This window comes from Crocodylus siamensis, chromosome 4, assembly GCF_052110815.1.
Source record: "Crocodylus siamensis isolate JL-2025a chromosome 4, ASM5211081v1, whole genome shotgun sequence".
Classification (NCBI taxonomy): domain Eukaryota; kingdom Metazoa; phylum Chordata; order Crocodylia; family Crocodylidae; genus Crocodylus; species Crocodylus siamensis.
In genome coordinates this window covers 115,545,916-115,569,950 of record NC_143398.1, presented here as the reverse complement: position 1 = coordinate 115,569,950, position 24,035 = coordinate 115,545,916, and the positions used below count along the sequence as shown (strand labels likewise).

The following is a 24,035-nucleotide window of genomic DNA, read 5'->3' as shown; positions in this document are numbered from 1 at the left end:
CAGTATCCCTTGGCGGGTTGGATCTGGCCCACACCATCTTTGGTCCACCCCTGAGTTAAAAAATTCTGCAGGTCAAAAATTGCTATAATTTTTTTGATGACTCCTTAAGAAGAGTTTGATGGAATATATTACAGGCAAGAACATGCATTTATATCCTAAAAACAAATAACAAATATAACTAAAGGATTACAAGAATTGTAACTGGTAGCTGTAAGAAAAGCAGCAAAATAGAGCAGGCTTATTATTTCTTCATCTGATTTCCTATAGGTTCCCTTCTTCCACCAGCCAATATAAACTATATTTATGCTGCAGGTAAGTAGCGCAAGTGAAAATGCCTAATACATCAGCTGAACAGAACCAAAGAATCCCAAAATACAATCCTTCCAAGCCATAGGACATGTCATGACAAGGCTAGTCTTATTCTTCTGGAAAGGGATAGTCCTTGTGATTTTTGCACCTGGAGAGAAAGGGAGGTTTAACTGTAAAATCTTCACAACAAAATACTATAAGGATATGCATAGATGCAAGCCCAAAATTAAAAAGAACTTCCTGATGGATGCTGTGCATAGTTCAACCCCTTCACTACCAATGATACTTCACCAGTCTCTCTCACTGCTTAATTCATACAGGACTGTTGAAGTTAATTCTCTGCTTTTTGTTATGGGGGATTTGGATATTTTGCTACTTAAATGGTCGGGCTTAGCCTCCTAATGCTCAGCTAGTATTCTTTTTTTCTAGCTTAGCAATTACTTCAAATTTTGTCTAAAAATCTACTCTCAGGAAATAATATACATTTTAATTATTTTGTACAGTTTCATATAAAACTAACAAATGTCTACACTTGACGTAGAGTACAAATGTATAAACTGTGAAAACTAAGTAGCAGAGCTGAAAATAGAACCCAGTAGGCATGGGTCCAACCATTCTACCATGTGGCCCTTATTTACAGGAGACCCTTGCCAGGAGGGAGCGCAGAAGCAGTGGTAGGAGCTCAGCAGCGGCAGTGGGAGCCCGGCGGAGGCACGCACGTAGCTCCCAAGGAGCTACTGTAAGTGTATTTAGGATTCAAGTTCAGCATTCACAAGTATTTGAAACTGCCGAACCTGCAAATAGCGAGGATTTCCTGTATCTCAGTGGAGGGATTATTAATTTTTTTAAATTCACAGAATAGGCAATATGGGCAGGTCTACATGTACACTGTCATGCACAGTACATACACGTACTCTGGGCATGGAGGGGGCAGCATTTTAATTAGAGTGGATTTGAGAGCCTCTCTAATTAAAGTGCCACTGCATTTCTTGTATCAGCATCCCTGCACTTAAAACTGGAGGTAGAGGCACTTGAACTAAAGCTCATTCAATGAGCTTTTATTCAAGCACCCCCACTGCCATTTTTAAGTTCAGGGACACTGATACGTGAGACTCTGGAGGCTGCCAGAGCACAGCAACTGCCATACTCCAGCAGACTTGATTAATCAATTAATTGAGTCTGCTCTGATGCACTGAAATTCCAGTGCGTCAGAGCAACCTTAACACTCGTGTAGGCACCCAGAGGTACTAGACTTAATGGACATTAACTAAAGCACATTAACATACATGTAGACACACCTTATGGGCATTTATCCACATGCTCTGGAGTGGCAGTGGGGGGGGGGTGCTTTAACTAGAGCAGTTCCAAGAGCCACTCTAATTGAAGTACCCAGAGCATCTCATGTATCAGCATCCCTGCACTTCAAAAAGGCAGTGGGGGCACTTTATCTAAAGCTCATTGAATGAGATGCTGGAGGCTGCTGGACCATGGTAATTATCATGGTCCAGACTCGATTAATCAAGTCTGCTCCAGCATACTGTAATTACAGCATTTTGAAGCAGCCTCCCTGCTTATGTATAGGTACCCTATATGTCTCTCTCCTAGGGCTGTGAAGAGATGTAACATCTGAAGTATCTCAAATGCCTTTAAAACACCTAAAAGGGCCAGCCATGGCAGATGCATAGGCCCTCTGAAGTACTCCAAAAGTGGTCAGAGGGTTCCAAAATTGTGCCTCAAAATGAGGTACTATTGGGAAGCATTTCACTTCCTCTTGCATCTGCACAGGGACAGGAAACCCAGAGGTCCTCCAGAATCCCACAGTGATCTGATCTACACCTCCCCCACCACCACCGAGATACAGGAAGACAGGAGAGACAAACTGATTGAGTGGTTCTCCAGGCCCCATCCTCATACCGCTCTAGTTCCTGGCGGGGAACAGGGTCTTTGGTTTCTCAGTTCCAGGGAAAATGGAACAGCAAGAAAGCATTCGCTAACCTTGGCTCTGCTCTCCTGTCATGGACAGGGATGGGAGAACAGGTCACAACAGCCTAACACCCTTTGGCTGGACAGCAGGTTGCTGCATGAAGCCACAGAGATTTTGAAGTGCTTCAGGTGCAGAATGCTACAGGGGTCGGACATATATCTGATGATAACTGAAACACTACCTTTTTGAAACGTTTCCAAGACCATTACATATTCATTTTAAAAGTTACGTCTGTCTGCAGCCTAAGTTTGCTCATTTAGATCTTTCTACAATGACATTTATTCACATTAAGCAAAAAAAATCTGAAGTCTATCTATTTTGGAGTTGTAAACAAACATTGCTTTTGCTAACATATGACTTTGGAGTAATTTGATGTTCAAATTGGAGGGAAAAAAAAGCAAACTCTACCAAGGCCATGTCTACATGAGACACTTACTGCACAGTAGCTCGTTGCAAAGCACGAACCATAACACAGTGCTACTGTGCAGTAGTAAGGAGCTACTCACATTGTCAGCATCACCATGAAGACATGGAGAGACACTACTGCACAGTTACACTGGTAACATCTGCACAGTCAGAGTCTTGTGTAGACATAGCCAAAGGGTACCAAATGACTAGTGCTCTAGTGCAGTGGTTCTCAACCTTTTTTGTACCAGGACCCATTAGTAAACATCAATGGCCAGTCCCTACTCAGTGCCCCTCACTCCCAACGCATTGTCTCCCCACCCCCAGACCCCTGGTCCCCCAGTGTGTGGTGGAGAGTGTGCAGCAGGAGGGGACCCAGTCAGCTCTTTGCAGGCTGGAACTCTGCCAGCCTGCAAGGGAAAAGCAACAGTTTCCCACATTTTTCTCCTTTAAAGAAGAATCAGTTTTAAATTTTGTTCACAACGCATTCACATATTCTTGTGACCCACTTTTGGGTCACAACCCACAGGTTGAGACGTGCTGCTCTAGTGAATGCTATCAGTGAATTTCAGTGGCTACGGATGGAACTTTTTGTGTAAGCCAATGGCTCAGATTTCCTATTCACTCTTTTACTACATGGCTGTAGATGTTATTAAATAAATAGACTCTTGGCATGCATTTGGCTACATGATTAGAGACACTCACAAGGTTATGGAACTGATTCTATGTCTTTTCTTAAAGCTGAGAATGGTTTTCATCTCTTTTTCAGTTAATTCGAAGTCAAACACCTGCAAATTTGAGAACAAAACAGAACGCCCACACAGAAAAATATTTCAGTTCTATAAGAAAGAGGTTGAAATACATTCATGTAAAGAAACTAAAGATGTATATGGAAATGAAACACATTTATTTAAGTGACAGGAGAAATCCATCTTTGTGAAAAATGCTATAATGAATGCTCAAAAGTTATGAAGAGTTATCTAAACTTTGGGGCCAGGTGTTCCAAATTTAGTGGCCTATCTTTCTCTGTTACATACATTATAGGTCCCATTGACTAAATTAGGAGTTTCCAGTGCTTTTCACTTGAGAACAATGTCAGTTTGGATCTATCCATGGGAAAAAATATGTTCAAATTGTTGGCATTTTAATCAATAGCAGAATCCTTTTGTTTAAACTTCTTTCTTATACTGGGGGAAAATAGTTCTCAAACTTTCAGAAGATTTCAATGAAGAACTCAACGGCATAGAGTTCAATGGTAAATTTGGTGTAATTAGGGCAGTGATGTGCTGTAAAATACTGGCAGTGCAGTATTTTTAAGCATTTCAGAATTATTTTTCAGTAGGGCTGACCCAAGTTTTGTTGTGTAAGTTATTTTAGGCTTTACATAGTAATATTTTCAAATCTTGTTTTCAGGAAATAACATATTCCTTAACAAGCTTCTGACACCTGAGTTTTCTCTCAGAAGTATAGCTCTATACATGATAATCCCACATGAAAGACTGATTTAATAGTTCTTAGCTGCTGCATGGTTAATTAAAGTCCAGAAGAATCAAAAGTCTGTGAGGAAATAACGTACATTAAATGAAGGGCTTCCAATATTTGGGTATAGCATAGCATTAACTTGATTTATGATAATAGAAGAAAATATGCTAGAATTTTAAAATGGAAACTGATAGGTTTCCTCGTCAGTCAGTGGAGTTAAGTTCAGTCTTCTTTTTCTGCTTCATCATTCTAATGAAGGAGATTGCCATTTTAAAACAGCCTTTGGCATTCACTGCAATGATAGGGGCAGGTTCCAGCCAAGAGGGCCAAGGCCCAAGCCCTCACAGCGGAATAAGGACTTACCCAAGCTGAAAGGGCCAAAAGCTGAAATAGGATGAGATGGACCAAGAGGGCCAAGCACCCCAAACAGGAGGAGGCAGACCAGGAGCCCCAAACAAAGGGAGACAAGCTGAAGGCCAGACCAGGCTGAGACTCAGAAACTGGGCTAAAGGAAATGGGCCTAGGCTGGCTATCTATAGCAAGAGTAACTAGCAGACTAAAGCTGAAGTCCATACAAGCTGGTATGTGGCTCTATGGTAACATCTGCAAGGCACGGGCATGGCTATAGGGGAGCACAGATGCAACAAATAACTCATAAGGTGACTGATACCCTGGGGCACTAATAGGGCCAGGAGGGCCCCAACTGAGTGTCTCAGTGTGGAGCTGGGCTGGTCTCACTCTGGGACCCTGGTGGCAGCCTCCTTTTCACACTAAGACTAATTACATCAAGGCATGATAGGTGTGGAAGAAGGGAGGGTACCCTGAGGAGCCGGAATTGGGAGCAAGAGTCAAGGGGCCACCAGGTGGTGTCATGGCCACCCTCAGAGGCCAGAACATGCCACACTTACCTTCAAATTTTCCTCTATATGATGGGGAGTGACAGATTTGGGAATTACACTCACATTTCTTTGGACCTGGAACCGAATCACCACCTACAAAAAGAGAGGTTGTGTGTCATCTGTGAAATACAACCCCATATCCACTCTCATATGCCATGGTGAATAATTCTACTAAATCAAAGATAAAAAAAGCAACTTAGCAGAGCCACCATGATATATGCACAGGCTCATTTAATCGCTAGTGTTAATAATGACACAAAAGCCAAGTGTAAACACAATTGGCAAAAAATTTGAAACTAACAAAGGATGCTGTATGTAGAAGTTGTAACTACACATTTCGATAGGAGGCCCTCCATTTTACCCACTTACAGTTGCGGTCAGTTTTAATCTTCTCCTCTCCTTTTGTACTACAATTGGATTCAAAATGACACATTTAAAAGCATCATACTGCAAAAGACATTTGAAACTGCAAGTGGCCCACATCCCAAACCTTTCCTCACCATTCTTTGTAAAAGTGGAAATTGGCCCAAGAGGAAAGTACTTTACAAAGAGGAAAAAAAATACAGAAAAGACAAACAGCCTGTACCTGAGCTGAGGTTTTCTTGTGTTTGGCTGCAATTTCTTTAATTTGGGGGTCATCCAGGAGGGAAAAGTCCTCAGGCTTGGGCCTTTAAGAAGAAAAAGTAGACCCTATCATGGCAGGGGAAAACATAACCTCCCCTGTCAGATATAATAGTGATAAGTTTTTGGTCAGTTTAGAAGTGGAGGAGGATAAACCATGGATTGTATGTTTAAGCTTACCTCCCACACCACTCCTTTCCCATTGGCTTTCATACTTAATATTCTTTTATAAAAAATGAGCTGAGTTATGCATCTAGGTCAAAGTACAGCTCATTGCAATATCCTCCCACAGAGTATTCTTCCACCTAGAACTCATCACCAAAAATACTTGTCTCCTGGATTCCAAGAGTTTCATCCTGGCTAGTTGCAGTTTCCATGTCCTTCCTGAGCACAGAGTTTCCCCACTAGATTGGTTAGAAGACTTTGAAGCCTTCTATGCTCAACCAAATCAAATCCTCAAAGCTCATCCCTTTCAAGCTCAGTTGAGTAAAAGACTGTAATCACCGTCATATACATGTTGTACTTATGCATCTAATAATTCAATAAAAGATCCATGGTTTCTAGGGATTTAGGTAGACTGGCAAAAAAAATTAAGGGTTTTTATAAATCTATAATACTTTTTCAATTTTTCTATTAGTGTCATCTCTGTGTCAAATACTTGAATTACGTCACTGAATGCACACCTTACCACACAGAAGGTAAGAAGGTACCGAGTAGTCTTACCACGGCCATTGGGGGCTTCCAAGGGGACAATAGGCAGTGACAGAGATCCCTTTGGATTGGCAATATTTAATCAATTCTTCTTGAGGAAGGTATGGGTGACTCTCAATCTACAAAAATAAGCACTAAGTTTACTCAGAGACAGACAGTACTATTGCACTTCAAGTAGTATAGATATTACGCTGACTTCCTGTAAGAGATACAACAGAATGAGCTCATCTATCTCATAAATCTCCCAAGCCCACAGAAGGCAACAGAGAAAAGCCAGTCAGTGCACTTGAAATTGTCTCTTTAAAAAGGGCTGCACTCTGAGGGTTGAGTGCAAGGAACTGAATCAATTGGACTTTCAATTTCCCTTGATCTGGAATATCTCACTGTACACAACCTCCATCTTGTTACCAGTTACAACACAACATCACTGTAGGCTTGCTTCCCTTCAATAATATACAACATTACAATAAGCTATTGTCTTCTTAATAATACCTTGCCAGGTTCTTCCACTGAGTGGAATTCTGACTACAAAAACTGTGTACAATGTTATCTTATTTTTCACTATTAATTATGAAGTTTAATATGCAGAAATTATATGTATGTAGTTTCCATTAACCTCAAGTAGAATTAAACGTGCAATCCAGTAGACTAGTGAAAGTGGAACAGACTCTGACTGAAAGACTTTATACGTTTCTTCCCAAACACACATTCTACTTTTGATCAGTAATGCTATACAGCTAACTGGGTTCTATACAGAAGTCAATAACATCTAGATAGCATCTTACATAATTCAAACTTCCTGGGCTGCTTCTGTTAGAAGTTCTTGGACTTTCTTATCTCTGTCACAATGCTTGTGATGGGCTGCCAATATTTCTGCTTTTGTTTATGCTTACATTATTTATAATGGCTACTTGACAATTATACAACTGTTACATGACCCTTCAACCAAAATTCCAGAATAACCTGGAATGTTGTTCACTGTGTAGCTACAGCTGCTTCCACCTAAGCTGCTTCTTCCTATGCATTTTCCATTGACATGGCTATTTTTCCTGAATTGTAGTGGCTACTGGAACAATATTCATAGACTGTTACTGGAGATGCAAAGTATAAAATTCCAGTCGCCTCACCCAGCTTCCCCACGTCCTTTACTCCAGACACTGTCCCAGTCCACGTCTCTCCTCCACAGACACTCCTCTCAGCTCATCTCCTTGCCCAGACAGTCCTAGTCTACCTGCAGCAGTTTATCCTTTACTGAGTGCATCTACAGGAGATGTTTTACTCAAGATATGGATTTTATTTTAAAGATCTCCCAGCCGGGGCCCTGTGTCCACAGGGCTTGGGCTGAGAGAGAAGGATCTCCCATCCCCCAGCTCTGTGATTGTAGGGTGGGGCTGGGAGCTCCTTGCCACCAGGGCAGGGGAACACTGTCCCTGCCCAGGCTCCAGTGTTGGAGCCACCCCAGCAGCAGGAAGGGTCAGGGAGCAATATCCCAGCCCCTGCCAGGAGACAGCTGTCTCCTGACTCTGTGCTTCCCGCCAGCCTCTGGGCTAGCGCCTAGGTGGAGCCTAGAGCTCCCCCTGGTTGCTTCAGGGGCCTGGTGCAGAGCCACAGGGAGTAGGAGCAGTCTGCTGCTAGGAGCAACAAATCTGCTCCCACATACCTGCACATGTAGACATGTGCCCAGGAGAATTTATTCAAAAGTACTTTACTCTAGAGTAAACTGCTCCTGGATTATTTGCAAATGTAGATGTGCCCAGTCTGTCTCCATTCCTCCCTCCTGACTTGTCCTTCCACTCATATTCTCCATCTCCAGTGACAGTCCCTTACACCAAACTCCTCTCCCAATCCCTGTGGGCTCCAGCTTTCATTTGGTTCCCAGCAACTTATCCCAGTCTGTCTTTCTCCCAACTAGTCATAGCACTCCACTTGTATCCTAGCTCCTTGTCAGATCTGACTACCATTCCCCAAGTGCTGCTTCCCTGTCTCCTTGTTCCATCCGGGCTTTAAACTAAGCCCGCTGAGGGATGGGGGGACTACTACCACTGCTGACCCACTGAGCAACCCTTGCAAAACCAGCAGGCCAAGGCACCCCTGCCCCAGCCCTGGTACAATCTGTGGGCAAGGCAAGAGCCCCCAAGGGGACACTTGCCTGCCTGTACACAAATGACAGGAGCAGGAGGAACTTGTCCTCCTGCTTAACGCAAATAATTACGACGTCATAGGGATAATGGAAACCTGGTGGGACTCCACCCATGACTGGACCATGGGTATAGATGGCTATACCTTGTACAGGAGAGATCGAGTAGATACAAGGGTCAGGGGTGTAGCTCTCTATGTTAAGGAAAGCTACATGTCCCTGCAAGCTGATGTTGGCAACCAGGGTGAACAACTGGGGACCCTCTGGGTTAAAATCCATGGAGAACACAGCACAGGGGACACAATGGTGGGAGTCTACTACAGACCTCCCACCCAAAGTCCTGAGCTTGACCATGAGTTCGTCCAGGAATTGGCTGAGGCCGCATGCTCCAGGACCATGGTTGTCATGGGTGACTTCAATTACCTGGGCATCTCGTGGGAGGATCATTCAGCAAAAACCGAGCTGTTGCAAAGCTTCCTCTCATGCATGGATGACATCTACCTGACTCAAGAAGACTATGGGCCAACGAGAGGCAAAGCACTGCTTGACCTGGTACTGGCTATGTGGGGAGATGGAGAAAAAGCAAGGGCAACATTGGACCCCTGCTGAACCAGATGGGACAACTGACAACTGAAGCTCAGGAAAAAGCCAACCTATTAAATGGGTACTTTTCATCCATCCTTCATCAGTCCCATGAGACGCCCATGCCTGCAACAGGACAGGGAGGTCCGGGTGAGGGAGATCCCCTGCCCTCCATCAATGCTGACCTCATGAAGGAACACCTTGAGAGGCTGGATACCTTCAAGTCAGCCGGCCCTGATAATCTGCACCCCAGGGTACTCAAGGAGCTGGCGAGCATCATAGCCCAGCCTCTGACACAGATCTTTGAAAACTTCTGGCGCTCTGGTGTAGTGCTCAAAGACTGGAAGAAGGCCAATGTGGTTCCTATCTTCAAGAAAGGGAGGAAAGTGGATCCAGCAAACTATAGGCCCATCAGCCTGACTTCTATCCTGGGGAAGATCTTAGAAAAGTTTATTAAAGAGGCCACCCTTAATGAACTGGCCAACACCAACATCCTGAGGGATAGCTAGCATGGGTTTGTTGCAGGTAGGTATTGCTTGACCAATCTCATTTCCTTTTACAACCAGGTGACCTATCACCTGGACAAAGGAGAAGAGATTGATGTCATATATCTTGACTTCAAAAAAGCCTTTGATCTGGTGTCCCATGATCACCTCTTGGCGAAACTGGCCAATTGTGGCCTTGGGTCCACCACATTCCGCTGGCTGGGGAATTGGCTCCATGGTTGGACCCAGAGGGTGGTAATTGACGGAAGTCAATCATCATGGTAACCTGTGACCAGTGGGGTCCCCCAAGGCTCTGTCCTTGGACCCATTAATGTCCTTGGATCTTCATTAATGATGTGGACATTGGAGTCAGAAGCAGACTGGCCAAGTTTGCTGATGACACCAAACTTTGGGGCAAAGCATCTACACCAGAAGACAAGCGGGTGATCCAGGCTGACCTGGACAGGCTCAGCAAATGGGTGGATGAGAACCTGATGGTGTTTAATACTGAAAAACGCAAGTTTCTCCACCTTGGGAAGAAAAACCTGCAGCATCCTTATAGGCTCGGCAGTGCTACACTGGCTAGCACTACAAAAGAAAGAGACTTGGGGGGTCATCATTGACCACAAGATGAACATGAGCCTGCAATGCGATGCTGCGGCTAGTAAAGCGACCAGGCTCAGGGGTGATCTGATAGCCACCTATAAGTTTATCGGGGGTGACCATCAGTATCTGGGGGAACATTTGTTCACCAGAGCGCCCCAAGGGATGACGAGGTCAAATGGTTATAAACTACTGCAAGACCATTTCAGGCTGGACATAAGGAAGAATTTCTTTACTGTCTGAGCCCCCAAGGTCTGGAATAGCCTGCCATCAGAGGTGGTTCAAGCACCTATACTGAACACCTTCAAGAGTAAATTGGATGCTTATCTTGCTGGAATCCTATGACCCCAGCTGACTTTCTGCCCTTTGGGCAGGGGGCTGGACTTGATGATCTTCCGATGTCCCTTCCAGCCCTAATGTCTATGAAATCTATGAAATCCATTCCTTCTCTGCCCATCTTTCAGTTCCTTCAGAAATCTCACTCTCTCAGTCTGTCCCAAAATGTTCCCATCCCAAGAAATTCAAGAATCTCTCCACTCTTTCAAATCCCAATCTCTCCCACAGCAGTCAGCCTTTTGTTCCTTTCCCTGTCCTCTGTTCTTTACTGTTGACTCTTTGAAACTATCTACACTCCTACACATACCATTCCCAGTTTGGTGCTTGTCTTATCTGTATTCACAGAATGTCATAGAAAGTTTTCTTCTCAGTGCTGCCTGCAAGTAGATGTGAAGAGCAGAGGAGAGAAAAAACGTGTCCTCACAGTGAATTTACTATGCCTGAAAGAATCATCCTCAAATGCATTATCCTGTGAAAGCAGCATAGCCACAGATGCCCAGCACTGTGTGTGAGCTACTTAGCATGGAGGTAGGCTCATTGGAGTCACGTAACGGTGCTATTTAGCTTATCCAAAGCATCGCAGAGACACAGCCAAATAGTTTCTGGTACAGGAGGTAACCCATGTAGAATCTTAATTGAGCATGGCTTTGCCAAGCATGGTAAATTTGCCATGGAAGCATTCCTAATATTTCCCAGGTCTTAGTTATCATGCCCAGCCAGCAGCTGCCGAGGGCTGCAAGGTACAGCCCATGTATGTAGTATGTAAATAGATTCTCTGAAATATTATATCTGCATAGCTCTATTAGGTCTCTAATGAGCATGTAACAACTGTTCATTGGCTTGCGGTTAGATTGAATTTGGGCATATTTTCATGGGAATATCAGAAGGCCAAATGTTGTGTTCCTGTTCTAAAGCAGAAAAGTGTCCCCCCCCCCCCCCCAAGAAAAAAAAAAAGGTTGTAGCATTACTCTCATGTAAGCAGAACAGATTTTCTCACCAGCCTTGCTTTCAGATGTAGTTGGAAAATTTCAGCCGAAATAGTTTAAATAAATTCAACCTAAGGCAGGGGTTGGTAACCTAGAGCCAGCAGCAGGCCAGATCCAGCCCACAGACATGGGGCTTCAGAGGCATTCGGCAGCAAGGGGCTTCAGCCGTGGTTGCTTTTCCCATGCCACCACAGAGAGAAATGGTGGCTGCAGGACTTCTCTTCCTGCTGCCATGGAGAGAAGAAGCACTGGTGGTAGCCAGGTCCTAGCACCCACCTGACCACCTGTCACTGCCTTAATTTGGGTCATTCCAGCTTGCAACCTGAAAAGGTTGCTGACCACTGGCCTAAGGCATGGATATCTAGCACAGATAGTTGTAGTTTAGATGCATTTTAAGAAGCTTTTTAAGAAGGGCCTTATAATGGGAAAGACTGGCAAGAACTTGCTAGTAAGTGGTGCCTTTAGTTCTAACTAGTAGCAAATAAAAATAGCCTCATGTTCTCAGGATGTTGACCATCTACAGCTCCCATTAAAGACTACAGACGTTGCAGCTTCTCAGCACTATGGAAAATTGGGCCATTTATCTAGATGCCATTAGGTATCTAATTTCCAGCTTCCCAAGATGGCTGTTTTGGAAAGAAGGGAATTCTTTCTTTTGCATGTACAGTATTCTATGTAATGCTCCTACCCCTTCCAAAATACAGATGTAAAACTATGTCACCTATTTACAATACTCTTCATCCAGGCCTTCTCCCAATACCCAGAATTCTGTGAAAAATTTACCTGGTTATTGGCTGGTTTGTATTTTAAATCAGGTTTGCTCAAGAGCTGCTCAATCTGATTTTTGTTAAAGTTGGCAATTCCAATAGCTTTCACCAATCCAGTTTCCACCAAGTCTTCCATAGCCTGAAGAGACAGCAGACTCAGACACTATGTATAACTACAGGCTTATCTACACAGAGAAAAGACCTAGTATAGTTACTTGGGTTGTAAGGTCTTTGGTATAGATGCTGTCTTTTGGTTTGGCATTTATACAGCACCTAGGCACACTGGGTTCATGGTCATGACTGAGGTGCTGGAGTACTACAGTGAAGTACAGGAACACAATAAAAGGGATAAGATTCTGGAGAAACAATGGTATAATGAAGAATAAGTTTCATATTTCAGAATAGAACTCTATTCACAAACTGAAGTAATTCCTTCAGAATAAAAATACCTCCCCCATGTGGAGTTAACCTGGGATAGCTATAGTAGAACAGTTACTCCAGAAAAGCACTGCTGGTCAATTTTCTCATATGTAAGTATATAAAGATGATAAAAACACTTAGATGGGTTTGCTGAGTATGGCATGTTTTGCTGGTCCTAAAGTTCATCTGAGAAGGAACTGCACAAATATAGTTTTGCATTAGTAAGATCCTGAAATTTCCACTTTCTTCTCCAAATCATCAATAAAGCTTGCTTGGTTTATAGAGGCCCAGTTGTCCCTTCTAATTCTGATGACTGTTTCATTCTTCTCTTACTCAAAGGATTAACCTAGTACAGTTGAGCACACAGAGACCCTGACAAGAAAGTGCTACTGTCAGTAGTAGGTGTAAAAACATTTCACTTCACAAAGAATAATGTAAAAGGTGTCAGAAATATAGAGCAAATCAGCTATCCTGGATTCCTGATGTCAGAAAGTTCCTCAAAAACGTTCCCACTAGGAAAAGAATGCAACTTGCTGCTGAAGAGTACAGAATAGCAAACAAACACAGAAACAAAGTTGAAGCTTACCTCCCACGTTTCCAGAAAATGTGTGTTACTGGGAATCATCATGCCATTTTCTCCTATGGGAAAAAGTTCCTCCCCTGCCTATTGTGAGACAAAGATAGTGTAAAGATATGTTGCATACTCAGTTGTAAGACAAAGGGGAAAAAATGAGCCTTGGAGAACCTAATGAAATATCCTTGACTTGAGCATCTGGCTTGGAGAAAGGAGACAAAAATAACAACTTTTACTAAGATAATTAACTTATAAGCACATGGTTGTTTTCTGACCCCAGGACAAGGGAGCACAGAAGTCTGAAAGCACAGAGGAAGAAAAAACTGACCATTAGTAGAAAGCTGTGGTAGAGAGGAATTCAGTACTGACCACTCTCAGACATAAATGTTGCAGAAGCAGCTGACAAACCAGCACTGAACTTTGATGAGGCAGAAGACCTAGATTTGATTTGGACCAACAGCACCATATTCCAGAAGGGTCTCGGGATGCTGAAGAAGCAAGAAAATGGTCAAGACCATGGGAGAAATCTGCTGCCTTAAAGATCAAAGACTACATTTCCTTCCAGAGCATTATAGGAGTGGCACCAATATGCTCAGATAGACAGACAATCTTCCTGGTCTGGAATGGTCCTTTCTTCTACCTGACAGATCAGAAAGGGAAAAGTATCTTGGATTCTCACAGAAAGGCTTAAAATTCAAACCACAGTACCTTGAATCCCATGGGCCAATGAATGAGGTAAAGGTCCAAGTAGTCCAGTTTCAGGGCAGTGAGAGTTTTCTGGCACGCTTCTTTCACCAGAGATTTCTCATGGAATGTGCACCACAGCTACCAGGAGAAAATATAGATGGATAGTTGCCTTTAGATACTTTACCAAGACTCCTGAGTGGAACAGATGTCTGTCACCCCAGACTGAAGCAGATCTGGGAGCACTGCGTCCTCCCCCACTTTTCCAGGAGAGTGAAACATGGTGGAAATTTCTGGGAATGTATAGGTTAAGTGAAGAACATTTGACTACAATGGGCGCTTTTACACGTGCTCCGGAGGAGGGGAAGGGGGCACATTAATTAGAGTGGTTCCAAGAGCGACTCTAATTAAGGCGCCGCAGAGTCTTATGTATCAGCATCCCCGCCCCTCACAATGGTGGAGAGAGTGCTTGAACTAAAGCTTGTTCGATAAGCTTTAGCTAAAGCACCCCCACTTCCATTTTGAAGTGTAAGGATGCTGATACACAAGATGCAAGAGACAGCTGGAGCATGGTAATTACCACGCTCCAGCAGACTCAACAAATCAAGTCTGCTCTGACGTGCTGTAATTACAGTGCATCAGAGCAGCCTCCCAGCATGTCTACAGGCACCCTGTGGATTTTTAAATTAAATTTACATAAATTGTGACATAAAGGTAAAAGTCAAAGGAAATGAAGCAAAAATGCAGGATTTGACCCACACAATAGTTTTCCAGTAGATGGAAAGCAATTTATTTTTTTCTAATATTGCCGCTCTGGGAAAATAAAAAATAGAAAGCATAACATACAAGAATGTATAGGCAACTCAGCAGGGCTCAGCAAGCATGTAATAGCAATTCTTCCTTCCTCATAGTTTCTGAAAGCTCACACCAACTCCTGCCTCCATAGATGGCAACCAATTCATACTAAGAGAACTCTAATCTAATGGGCATTGGATAAGAAATATCATATTTTCATTCCTTGTATCCACTTTACTTACAAGGTGGAACAAAGAAAACAAAAGACAGCCCTGTATACCTGTGACATTTCCAGTGCTACATTTGTAGTATTCCATGCAATGAGTGTCAAGGCTTGCACAGATGAAAAAGTGCATTAAAATGGCTGAAGCCTTTAAAAAGTGACCCACAAAAAAGGAATATATTTGAAATGCTTCCTGAAACATCTGTACACTCTATGGAACACTACATGGGATTCTGTGGTCCTCTGGCATTCCACAGTACTGTGCTCTTCCAGAAGCAGAGCAAACAGCTAGTGAGCACACTGCAGAGTGTTCAGCTGTCCTCAGGAGCCACTGGAGATTGAGAGGCATGAAAGGAATCCTTTTTTCCCAGCTCTCAGGCTGAAGAGCAAGAATCCCTACTTGCTTAAGCCTCTGGTCTCCCAAGGCTCTGGTCTCTTTGGGAGATGGCAGGGGACTGAGCAACTCCCTGTTGTGTTCCCCAACTGAAGAACACCACAGATGTATGCTGTCATCATAATTTTGAAGCGTTCTGGCAACAGAATATATTTGGGAGGCCTCATAAAGCAAAATTCAAAGAAGTTCAAAAGTAGGTCTGTCCATGACCAGAATTATGCCATGGATACAAACAAGCTATTTTCTAGTTAACTTTATACTGTGGAGATTGCATGTTGTGTTATGTGTCCTTTGCCTTTCTTTCTGCCAGATACTTACCTGACCCCTTGCTTAGGCTCAAGTAGAAAAGGTTATACCTTACTGATGATGAAGAGGTCTTCCCGTGTTACAGCTCCCTCCTTAATTTTCTCTTGAATTGCATCCCCTAGCTCACTCTCATTCTGGTACATATAGGCGCAGTCAAAGAGGCGGTATCCAGCATCAATAGCAAACTTTACTGAATCCTTTGCTTTTTCTAGGTGAGACTGAAATGAGACAAGAAAGACAAAAATTGAATTGTTCTAAAATGAAATAAGCAGTGGCAACTTTGAGTCTTAATCCACCTGCAATTATTGTTCAGTTACTTTGACAGCCAGGGCTCTAGAGGAATCATACATAGATCAAGTTAGACAGATACAAAGGTACATGGCATTACACAGTCTTATCTAGGTGAAAATCTGGCCAAAGGACGGATCAGGAAGATCAAAAGGGTAAGAAAAGGGCAAAAGTCAAAGAACAGGACCCAAAGGATTTATTTTCAGTCACTTCAGAAAATGTTTGCTTTGAAAACCGTGCCAAAAGCTAAAGTTTGTTCATGAAAGACTTGTAAGAATCCTTCAGACTGTTCTTCATAGCCAAAATATATGGAGATACAATGTTGTAGGTGTGGAGGAAGGAAGGAGTGTCTAATAGTGATTCTGAAGTATATGAAGCAAAACTTCATCAGGCTTAAAACACCCTGGTTTCAAACTAATTTCAATAATTAGATTTAAATTCTGTTTCTTCAGTCTCTGTCAGAAGATTGTCCTCCAGGGAATTCTCCACATGATCAGAAAGCCTCATTCACCTGTTTCATATTCTGTTTGCAGCCACACACACTCTAGGCACAAACAGAAATTATGTTTGTCATGCAATTGGTCCCTTGAAAGCACTCTATAGCCATGCCTTTACACAAAGGCATGGCTGCAGAGCACTTTAAAAGGGCCCAATCCCATGACAATCTCAATCCTCATTCCATGAGAGTCCAGATGAAGACGCTCCAAAGTAGAGTTCCTTTATTAACTTGAGCCTGCACATGCTCAGGGCAGGGCTGGGCTGATGCAACTCAGCCCTGTTCCTGGTACTGTCTTCAGAATGGAAAGGGGGAAGGGAGCAGATGGAGTTCCATCTAGGGTTTTTTCAGCTGGCACTGGATGGTGGGGTGAGTGAACTGGGGCTCCCCTGAGGTGGGAGGGCTCCAATCCTCCAACCCTCTAATTCAGTCCAATCCAGGCCTCCAATTCAATCCTCCAACCCTCCACTGCCAGCTGAAAAAACCCACTCAGCTCCCTCTGCTTCCTTCCCCTCCTCCCATTCTGAAATGAGCACTGGGGCTGAGTAGGGAGATGGGTGGGGCTGGGTAGGGGAGAGTGGCTGAAGACTCACAAATTGCAGCTGGATCCCCCAGCCCCTGGGATCCAACAGCAAATATCTGTTGGGTCTGAGGGACTGCTGTAACTCATTGCGCTTCCTGCTGTGGCGAAATGCCGGGCTAGCGGCTCCGGCACCGCTTAGGGGAGCCGCGGGCTTTGCGGAGTTGTGCGAGCGCGCGGCTTGTGGGGCGGGATTGAGGTAGCTCTTAGCCGCCCTCGAGGTTCGCCGAGTTGGCACAAGTAGACGACTTAGAGTAAGTAGTTAGTGTCTCTTAATCTATAGGGTGTCCGTTGGTTCACGAGGTTCCAGAGCCAGCCCTTGCGTTCCAACAGTGGAGCTAGTCCAAAGCTAGGTGCGGCTGCCGGCTCCTTAAGTTCCAGAACTGGTCAACGGCTCATTGATATGGAATGTTAGTCATAAAAGTTATTACGGAGTAGATATAGAGTAAAATAAAAAGATTTATTCACTCACCTGGCCTCACCCTCTTACAAGTAAGAGGGGAGGCCGGTTGGAACGAAGTTGCAGTAAATACAAGTATAGCGAGCGTAGATATGCTGTCTAAGCTATGATGAGAGGCAGTCGAGAAGCGGAGTCTCCGATGTTTCTTCAGTTACAGTATGCCGGATACTAAAGGGGTCCGTTGGTTCACGAGGTTCCAGAGCCAGCCCTTGCGTTCCAACAGTGGAACAAGTCCAAAGCTAGGTGCGGCTGCCGACTCCTTAAGTCCCAGAACTGGTCAACGGCTCATAATTGGGAAACACAAAGCAATACTGTAACACAGTGAATCGTTGTCTGTTGTCGGATTTCTGAGGCCTTTATCTTCGCTGGGATACGCCCAGGCGGGGAGGCTGAGAACCGGTCTGCGGGGTGATCAGGCCCACAGAGTTTTCCAGTTGTCGTCTCTGCTGCTTCCTGCTTTTTGCCTCTTTTATAAATGTTTGTTGGACTGCCTCTATGACACTAACTATAGTATACAGATAGGATAATTTTCTTTTACATAATTATTGCTAGGCAGATTTTCTACATAAGTTTCATTTCTGCAAAAATGACACTTTTAGATAAGAAATGAAATTTACAGAATGCGCATGTGTAGCTTAATGCCAGTGGAGAGAAGTACAAAGCGTTCATTTTGATTAACAGTCTACTTCAAGGTTACATAAATGTGAGAGTGCCGCGCGGCAGTTACACAAAAAAAAGAGAAAATAATATAAAGTCTTTGCTAAAAACTATAAGATAGTTACACCTGCGAAGTACCACGAGTCACAGTGGGGAGCTGCATGTCTGCCTGCATCCTCTGAGAATGACAAGCTGAAAGGATGTCTTCTGGATCACAGAACTTCTGACGAGAGACAAGATCCACTTCCACCCTCTACAGGTACTGAGCACAAGTGTCCAAAAAACAATGAATTTGGACATAACTTTTAATTAGCCACAAGAGTTTCATAGGTTGTAGGGATGGAAGGGACCTGAGCAGATCATCAAGTCCAACCCTCTGCCTTGGCAGGAAAAAGTACTGGGGCCAAATGACCCCAGCAAGGTGTTCGTCTAGCCTTGTCTTAAAGACCCCCAGGGTAGGAGGCAGCACCACTTCGCTTGGAAGTTGGTTCCAGATCCTAGCCGCCCTGACAGTGAAGTAGTGCCTCCAGCTGTCTAGTCTGAATCTACCCTCTGCCAGCTTGTGACCGTTTTTTCTAGCCACTCCTGGTAGTTCTCGGGGAAACAGGGATTTCCCCCAATGCCTAGTCCCCTCTGACTAGTTTGTAACAGACCACTAGATCCCCCCTCAGCCTTCTCTTTTGGAGGCTGAACAGGTTCAGGTCCCTTAGCTTCTCCTCGTAGGGCCTGCCCTGCTGCCCCCTGATCATGCGAGTGGCCCTCTTCTGGACCTTCTCCATGTTTTCCACATCCCTCCTGAAGTGCAGCGCCCAGAACTGGATTCAGTACTCCAGCTGCAGCCTGACCAATGTCACATAGAGGGGGAGGATCACCTCCTTGGACCTGCCTGAGATGCATCTGTGGATGCATGACAAGTTGCGGTTTGCCTTCCTGACCGCATCCCCACACTGTCGGCCTATGTTCATCTTGGCGTCAATGATGACTCCAAGATCCTTTTCTGCCTCTGCACTGACGAGAATGGAGTTCCCCAGCCTGTAGGTATGGTGCCGGTTGTTCCTCCCCAGGCGCATCACCTTGCACTTGTCAGTGTTGAAACCCATCCTGTTCTCATCCGTCCACCCCTGTAACCTGTCTAGGTCCGATTGCAGCCTATTCCTCCCATCTAGCGTGCCCACATCCCCCCACATCTTGGTGTTGTCAGCAAATTTGAACAGGGTGCTTTTTACCCCCTCATCCAAGCCACTGATGAAGATGTTGAACAGTGCAGGCCTGAGGACCGAGCCCTGGGGGACCCCACTGCCCACATCCCTCCAGGTTGAAAATGACCCATCCACCACCACTCTCTGGGTGTGGCCCTCCAGTCAGTTAGCGACCCATTTGACTGTGTAGGTGTTGACACCACAGCCCCCCAGTTTCTTAATGAGAACGGGGTAAGACACAGTGTCAAAGGCCTTCCGAAGTCCAGGAAGACTATGTCCACTGCTACCCCTGCATCTAAGGATTTTGTGACCTGGTCATAGAAGGCCACCAGGTTGGTCTGACAAGACTTGCCTCATATGAACCTGTGTTGGTTGACCCTAAGCATAACTTCCCCTGCTGGCTCCTCGTGGACATGTGCCAGAATAATTCTCTCAAAAACTTACCCAGGATCAAGGTAAGACTAACTGGCCTATAGTTTCCTGAGTCCTCCTTCCTCCCTTTTTTGAAGATGGGAACCACGTTGGCCCTCTTCCAGTCCTCTGGCACCACACCAGAACACCACGAGTGCTCATAAAGCCATGCCAGGGGTCCCGCAATGACCTCAGGTAATTCCCTCAGCACTCTGGGGTGGAGATCATCCAGATCAGCTGATTTAAATATGTCCAGTCCCTCCAGAAGTTCCATGACTAGATCCTCATTGACCCTTGACCTAGGTGCACCTCCCCTGGGGCCTGAGGGGGTTCTGGTGGGGGGGGCTGATTCAGTCCCTGCTTAGGAAAATGGAGGCAAAGAAGTTGTTAAATAGATTAGCTTTGCCATCTGGTGTGATCACCAGATTTCCTAGCGTGTCTTACAGGGGCTCCACATTACCCGGGACCTTCTTTTTGCCCTCTATGTATTTAAAAAAGGACTTCTTGTTGTCCTTGATCCGGGAAGCTAGTCCCAGTTCCATCTCCGCCTTGGCCTTCCTGACTAACCCCCTGCATCCCCGAGCAACCGCAGTATAGTCCTCCCTAGTGATGGTCCCTCCCTTCCATTGGGTGTGCGCCTCCCTTTTAGTTAGGAGACATTCCTGGATGCTTTTGGTGAGCTATGGGGGCGTTTGCCCCTTTTGATCTGTGTTGGGATTACCTCACTTCGGGCTTGGAGGATCGTCTCCTTAAGGAGCGACCACTCTTCTTGGATACCTGACTCCCGTCTCCTCCAGGACCTCAGTGCCTCCCCCATTATTCTCCTTAGCTCATTGAAGTCCGCCCTCCTGAAATCTAGGGCTTCTGCCTTGCTGCAGGCCTTTGCCACTTTGTGCTGGATGGTGAATTCCAGCAGGCAATGCTCACTATCACCCAGGTGGTCAAACACCCGCAGCCCCCTCACCAGGTTGTCACCTGTGGCCAGCACCAGGTCTAACAGGGCATCTCCCCTGGTGGGGCTGTGCACCTCCTGGGTTAGATGGAGGTCCTGCATTTTGGCTAGGAACCTACGTGAGCGGTCAGACCTGGCTGACTGCTCTTCCCAGCAGATGTCTAGAAAGTTCAGGTCACCCATGATGACCACATCTTCTGACCTAACTGCCTCCATGAGCTGACTTAAGAATTCCTGCTCTTCCTCTTGGTTGGGAGGTCTGTAGTAGACCCACACCATTAAGTCCCTTTACCCTCAACTGCCTTGTATTCTAATGAACCTTTATGCTGAATAGATTTTTTGATATGCTGTGCCTCACAAGCCCTGAAAAAAATTTGCATTGATGCAATGAATTATATGTTTAATTCCACAAAATTCCTAAGATTTTCAGTATTCCTAAGATCTTCAGTATTCCTAAGTTTTTCAATATTAAAATTCCCATAGAATCCTGAAGTTGTCTCTATTTCTCTGTTAGCCAGGGATCTTTTTTTTTATATAGTCACACTATACTCAACAATTTGCTACTCAATGGCTGCATCTACATAAGAGGCTGACTAAGCAGTCATTACTGTGCAGTCATTTAGCACTTGTATAAACAAGTATTAATGACTGTGCAGTAACCCGAGTTACTGAACAGTAGCACCGATGAATGCTTTTTGTGTGATGCTACTGTGCACTAGCCTAATACTATTGTGCAGTAGCATCACATCATGATTTTTGCTACATGACTCTATTGCAGAGTAGTATTGGGTTACTACATAGTCAGCGTCTCATGTAGATGCACCCACTGAATAAAAGAAACAGAAGAGCAGTTTTAAAGGTGGGTTGCTAGGGAAAATGAGGGAAGGAATAATCATTGGCAAGTCCATGGCCTATTGGGCTCAAACAAGCCCTATATTGAGGAGGTGACCACAGAGACACACAGAAGTACAATGCAAAACTATCAACAATGCTCAGTTCTGGATAAGCACAGCTTTGGATTTAAATAGCAGTTTGAATCTGAATGGTATTTTTGGCAAAAAAGACTGATAAATAGTCTGAATTTATCCAAAATCATGTATGGATAAGAGGCAGTTCGACGAAAATTTACTTCAAACTCTGAGCTACACATTCCTACTTTTACTTCAATATGAACTAAACCATATCATCATTGAGCACTATTTTTAAGAACACAGTTCTGAATCCATACTTGATTTGCCTCACTTAGAAAATGAAAAATCCCCACTTCTTGAATGAGGTCATTAACAAACAGGGACCTGATTTCAGGTTTTGAGAGTATCTCTTCCAGGTATTACTCTTGCAGCCTGAATTAATCTCTTGTTATATAAGCTTCTACAGCTTCTTCAGGTAATACAGGAAAGCTGGTTAGCTGTGACATTAGTGAAGTGCCAGTCATGGTAGACTATGCTGAACAATCCAGTGAGCAAAACATATATTCTGTGTAGTAGCTACACGTTGCACGAAAGCTTTCTGTAGGAAAGAGATCTCTGGGGAGAATGTAACATAGGTGCAACTTTCTTCATCCTACAGCAATGGTGACTGAGTTAAAAGGAAGACAAGAATGATAATTTGCTCTAAAATGCTATGTAAGATGAGACAATATTCAAAAGAATAATGCTTTTACAATTTATTTAAATTTTATTCAGCAGCAGCATCTACATGAGACACAAACTACTACTACAATACTACTCTGCAATAGTGTCATGTAGCAAAAATCATGATGTGATGCTACTGCACAATAGTATTAAGCTAGTGCATGGTAGCATCACACAAAAAGCATTCATCGGTGCTACTGTTCAGTAACTCGGGTTACTGCACGGTCATTAATACTTGTTTATACAAGTGCTAAATGACTGCGCAGTAACAAATGCTTAGTCAGCATCTCATGTAGCTGCAGCCACTCAGTAGCAAATTGTTGAGTACAGTGTGACTATAAGAAAAAGATCCCTGGCTAACAGAGAAATACAGAGACAACTTCAGGATTCTGTAGGAATTTTAATACTGAAAATCTGAGGAACCTTTTGTGGAATTAAACATATAATTCATTGCATCAATGCAAATTTTTTTCAGGGCTTGTGAGGCACAGGATATCGAAAAATCTTCTATTCAGCATAAAGGTTCATTCAGAGATTTCAGAAAGGAAATTGTATAGGAAACACTGAAATAACATAATGAAATATAAATGACAAAGTAATGAGTACCCACAACTGGAGTCAAGAGGAATCAAAGAAACTTTGCACCTTTCCTGCTCCCATTCACAAAAAAAGAGCAAATGAAAAAAATTAAGATATATAAATACCTCTTTTATGTACACAACAATTTCAAGAATTAAGAATGTTTGGTAAGTAAATATAGAAAGAATGTGACATTTAGCATAGCTTTAATAAAAAAATTGATTGTATCATAATTGTGCCATCTTCTGGCTGAATCTATTTAGTCTTTTTTGTTCTGGATCTTTGAGAGAATTCAGTAAGTCTTTAAAAACCTCCTTCCTTAGCCTATATTAATGGCAGGTGGGAAATGTAGTATATTATTGCAGTGACAAAACATTTTACACTGAGGGGCAAGAATCAGACATACATTTTCACTTAAAGCCTTAAGTGACAACAGTATGTAGAAGGGACCTCCGATACCTTGAAAATTTCAAGACAGCAGGTGCCAGGCAAAGCTACAATACTTGCACAGACAGAGGCAAGACATTTAACAAACCTCAACAGCTTTGTCATGTCACAGACAAGTGGCAAACTCTTTACAATAAGCACATGAATCATATTATAGCACTCAGGTGCTATCAGCTCCTACAGTTACCTGCCAGGTGCCCAGTCCTAGGATGGGCATCTTTGCCTTTGTGTTCAGTTCTACGTAGGTTGTCATGGCCCATCTATTATAATTTTCTCTGGAATGCAACCGTGTGAAAGAATAAGAAAACCCCTGGCAAAACCTTTAAAGAGCATCTTGCCCCACCCCACTGTTTGGTGATTGGCTGCAGACAAGGAGAACAAAAAAAAGAAGCATCAGGATGATGAGGTATCCCTTTCCCTTTGTCACTTGGTTCCCACTGTCAGTAGGTGTGAAACATATCTTTGTAGAATTATCATATTTTTCTCACATATAACACATACCTTTTCCCCCCAAATCAGACCACCAGAGTGCATTTACATGACATGCTTACTACACAGTAACCTAATAACACTGCTCAGTAGCATACCAGGCTAATGCACTACTGCTCAGTGTTATTAAGCTACTGTGC

The 24,035-nt window shown here is 43.9% G+C and overlaps 1 protein-coding gene across 1 annotated transcript; it reads right to left on the bottom strand.

The window, feature by feature from the left end:
- Positions 1-417: 417 nt before the first annotated feature.
- LOC149866383 (aldo-keto reductase family 1 member B1-like) lies at positions 418-23,659 on the bottom strand. Its single transcript, XM_090041105.1, has 10 exons — positions 23,594-23,659; positions 15,754-15,921; positions 14,010-14,126; positions 13,314-13,391; positions 12,324-12,446; positions 6,424-6,530; positions 5,666-5,747; positions 5,089-5,172; positions 3,404-3,486; positions 418-457 (listed from the first exon to the last, which is right to left on the bottom strand). Exons 1-10 carry the CDS (start codon positions 23,657-23,659, stop codon positions 418-420), a joined length of 948 nt encoding a protein of 315 aa, XP_089897231.1.
- Positions 23,660-24,035: the final 376 nt, after the last annotated feature.

Excerpts from the sequence above, each read along its gene's own strand:
- LOC149866383 (XM_090041105.1), bottom strand. The coding sequence starts at position 23,659 with ATGACAACCTACGTAGAACTGAACACAAAGGCAAAGATGCCCATCCTA. Across the intron at positions 5,748-6,423 it reads GGAAGCCCCCAATGGCCGTG|GCCCAAGCCTGAGGACTTTT; the intron begins GTAAGACTACTC and ends TTCTTCTTAAAG. Across the intron at positions 458-3,403 it reads AGAATCAGTTCCATAACCTT|GTGCAAAAATCACAAGGACT; the intron begins GTGAGTGTCTCT and ends CTTTCTCTCCAG.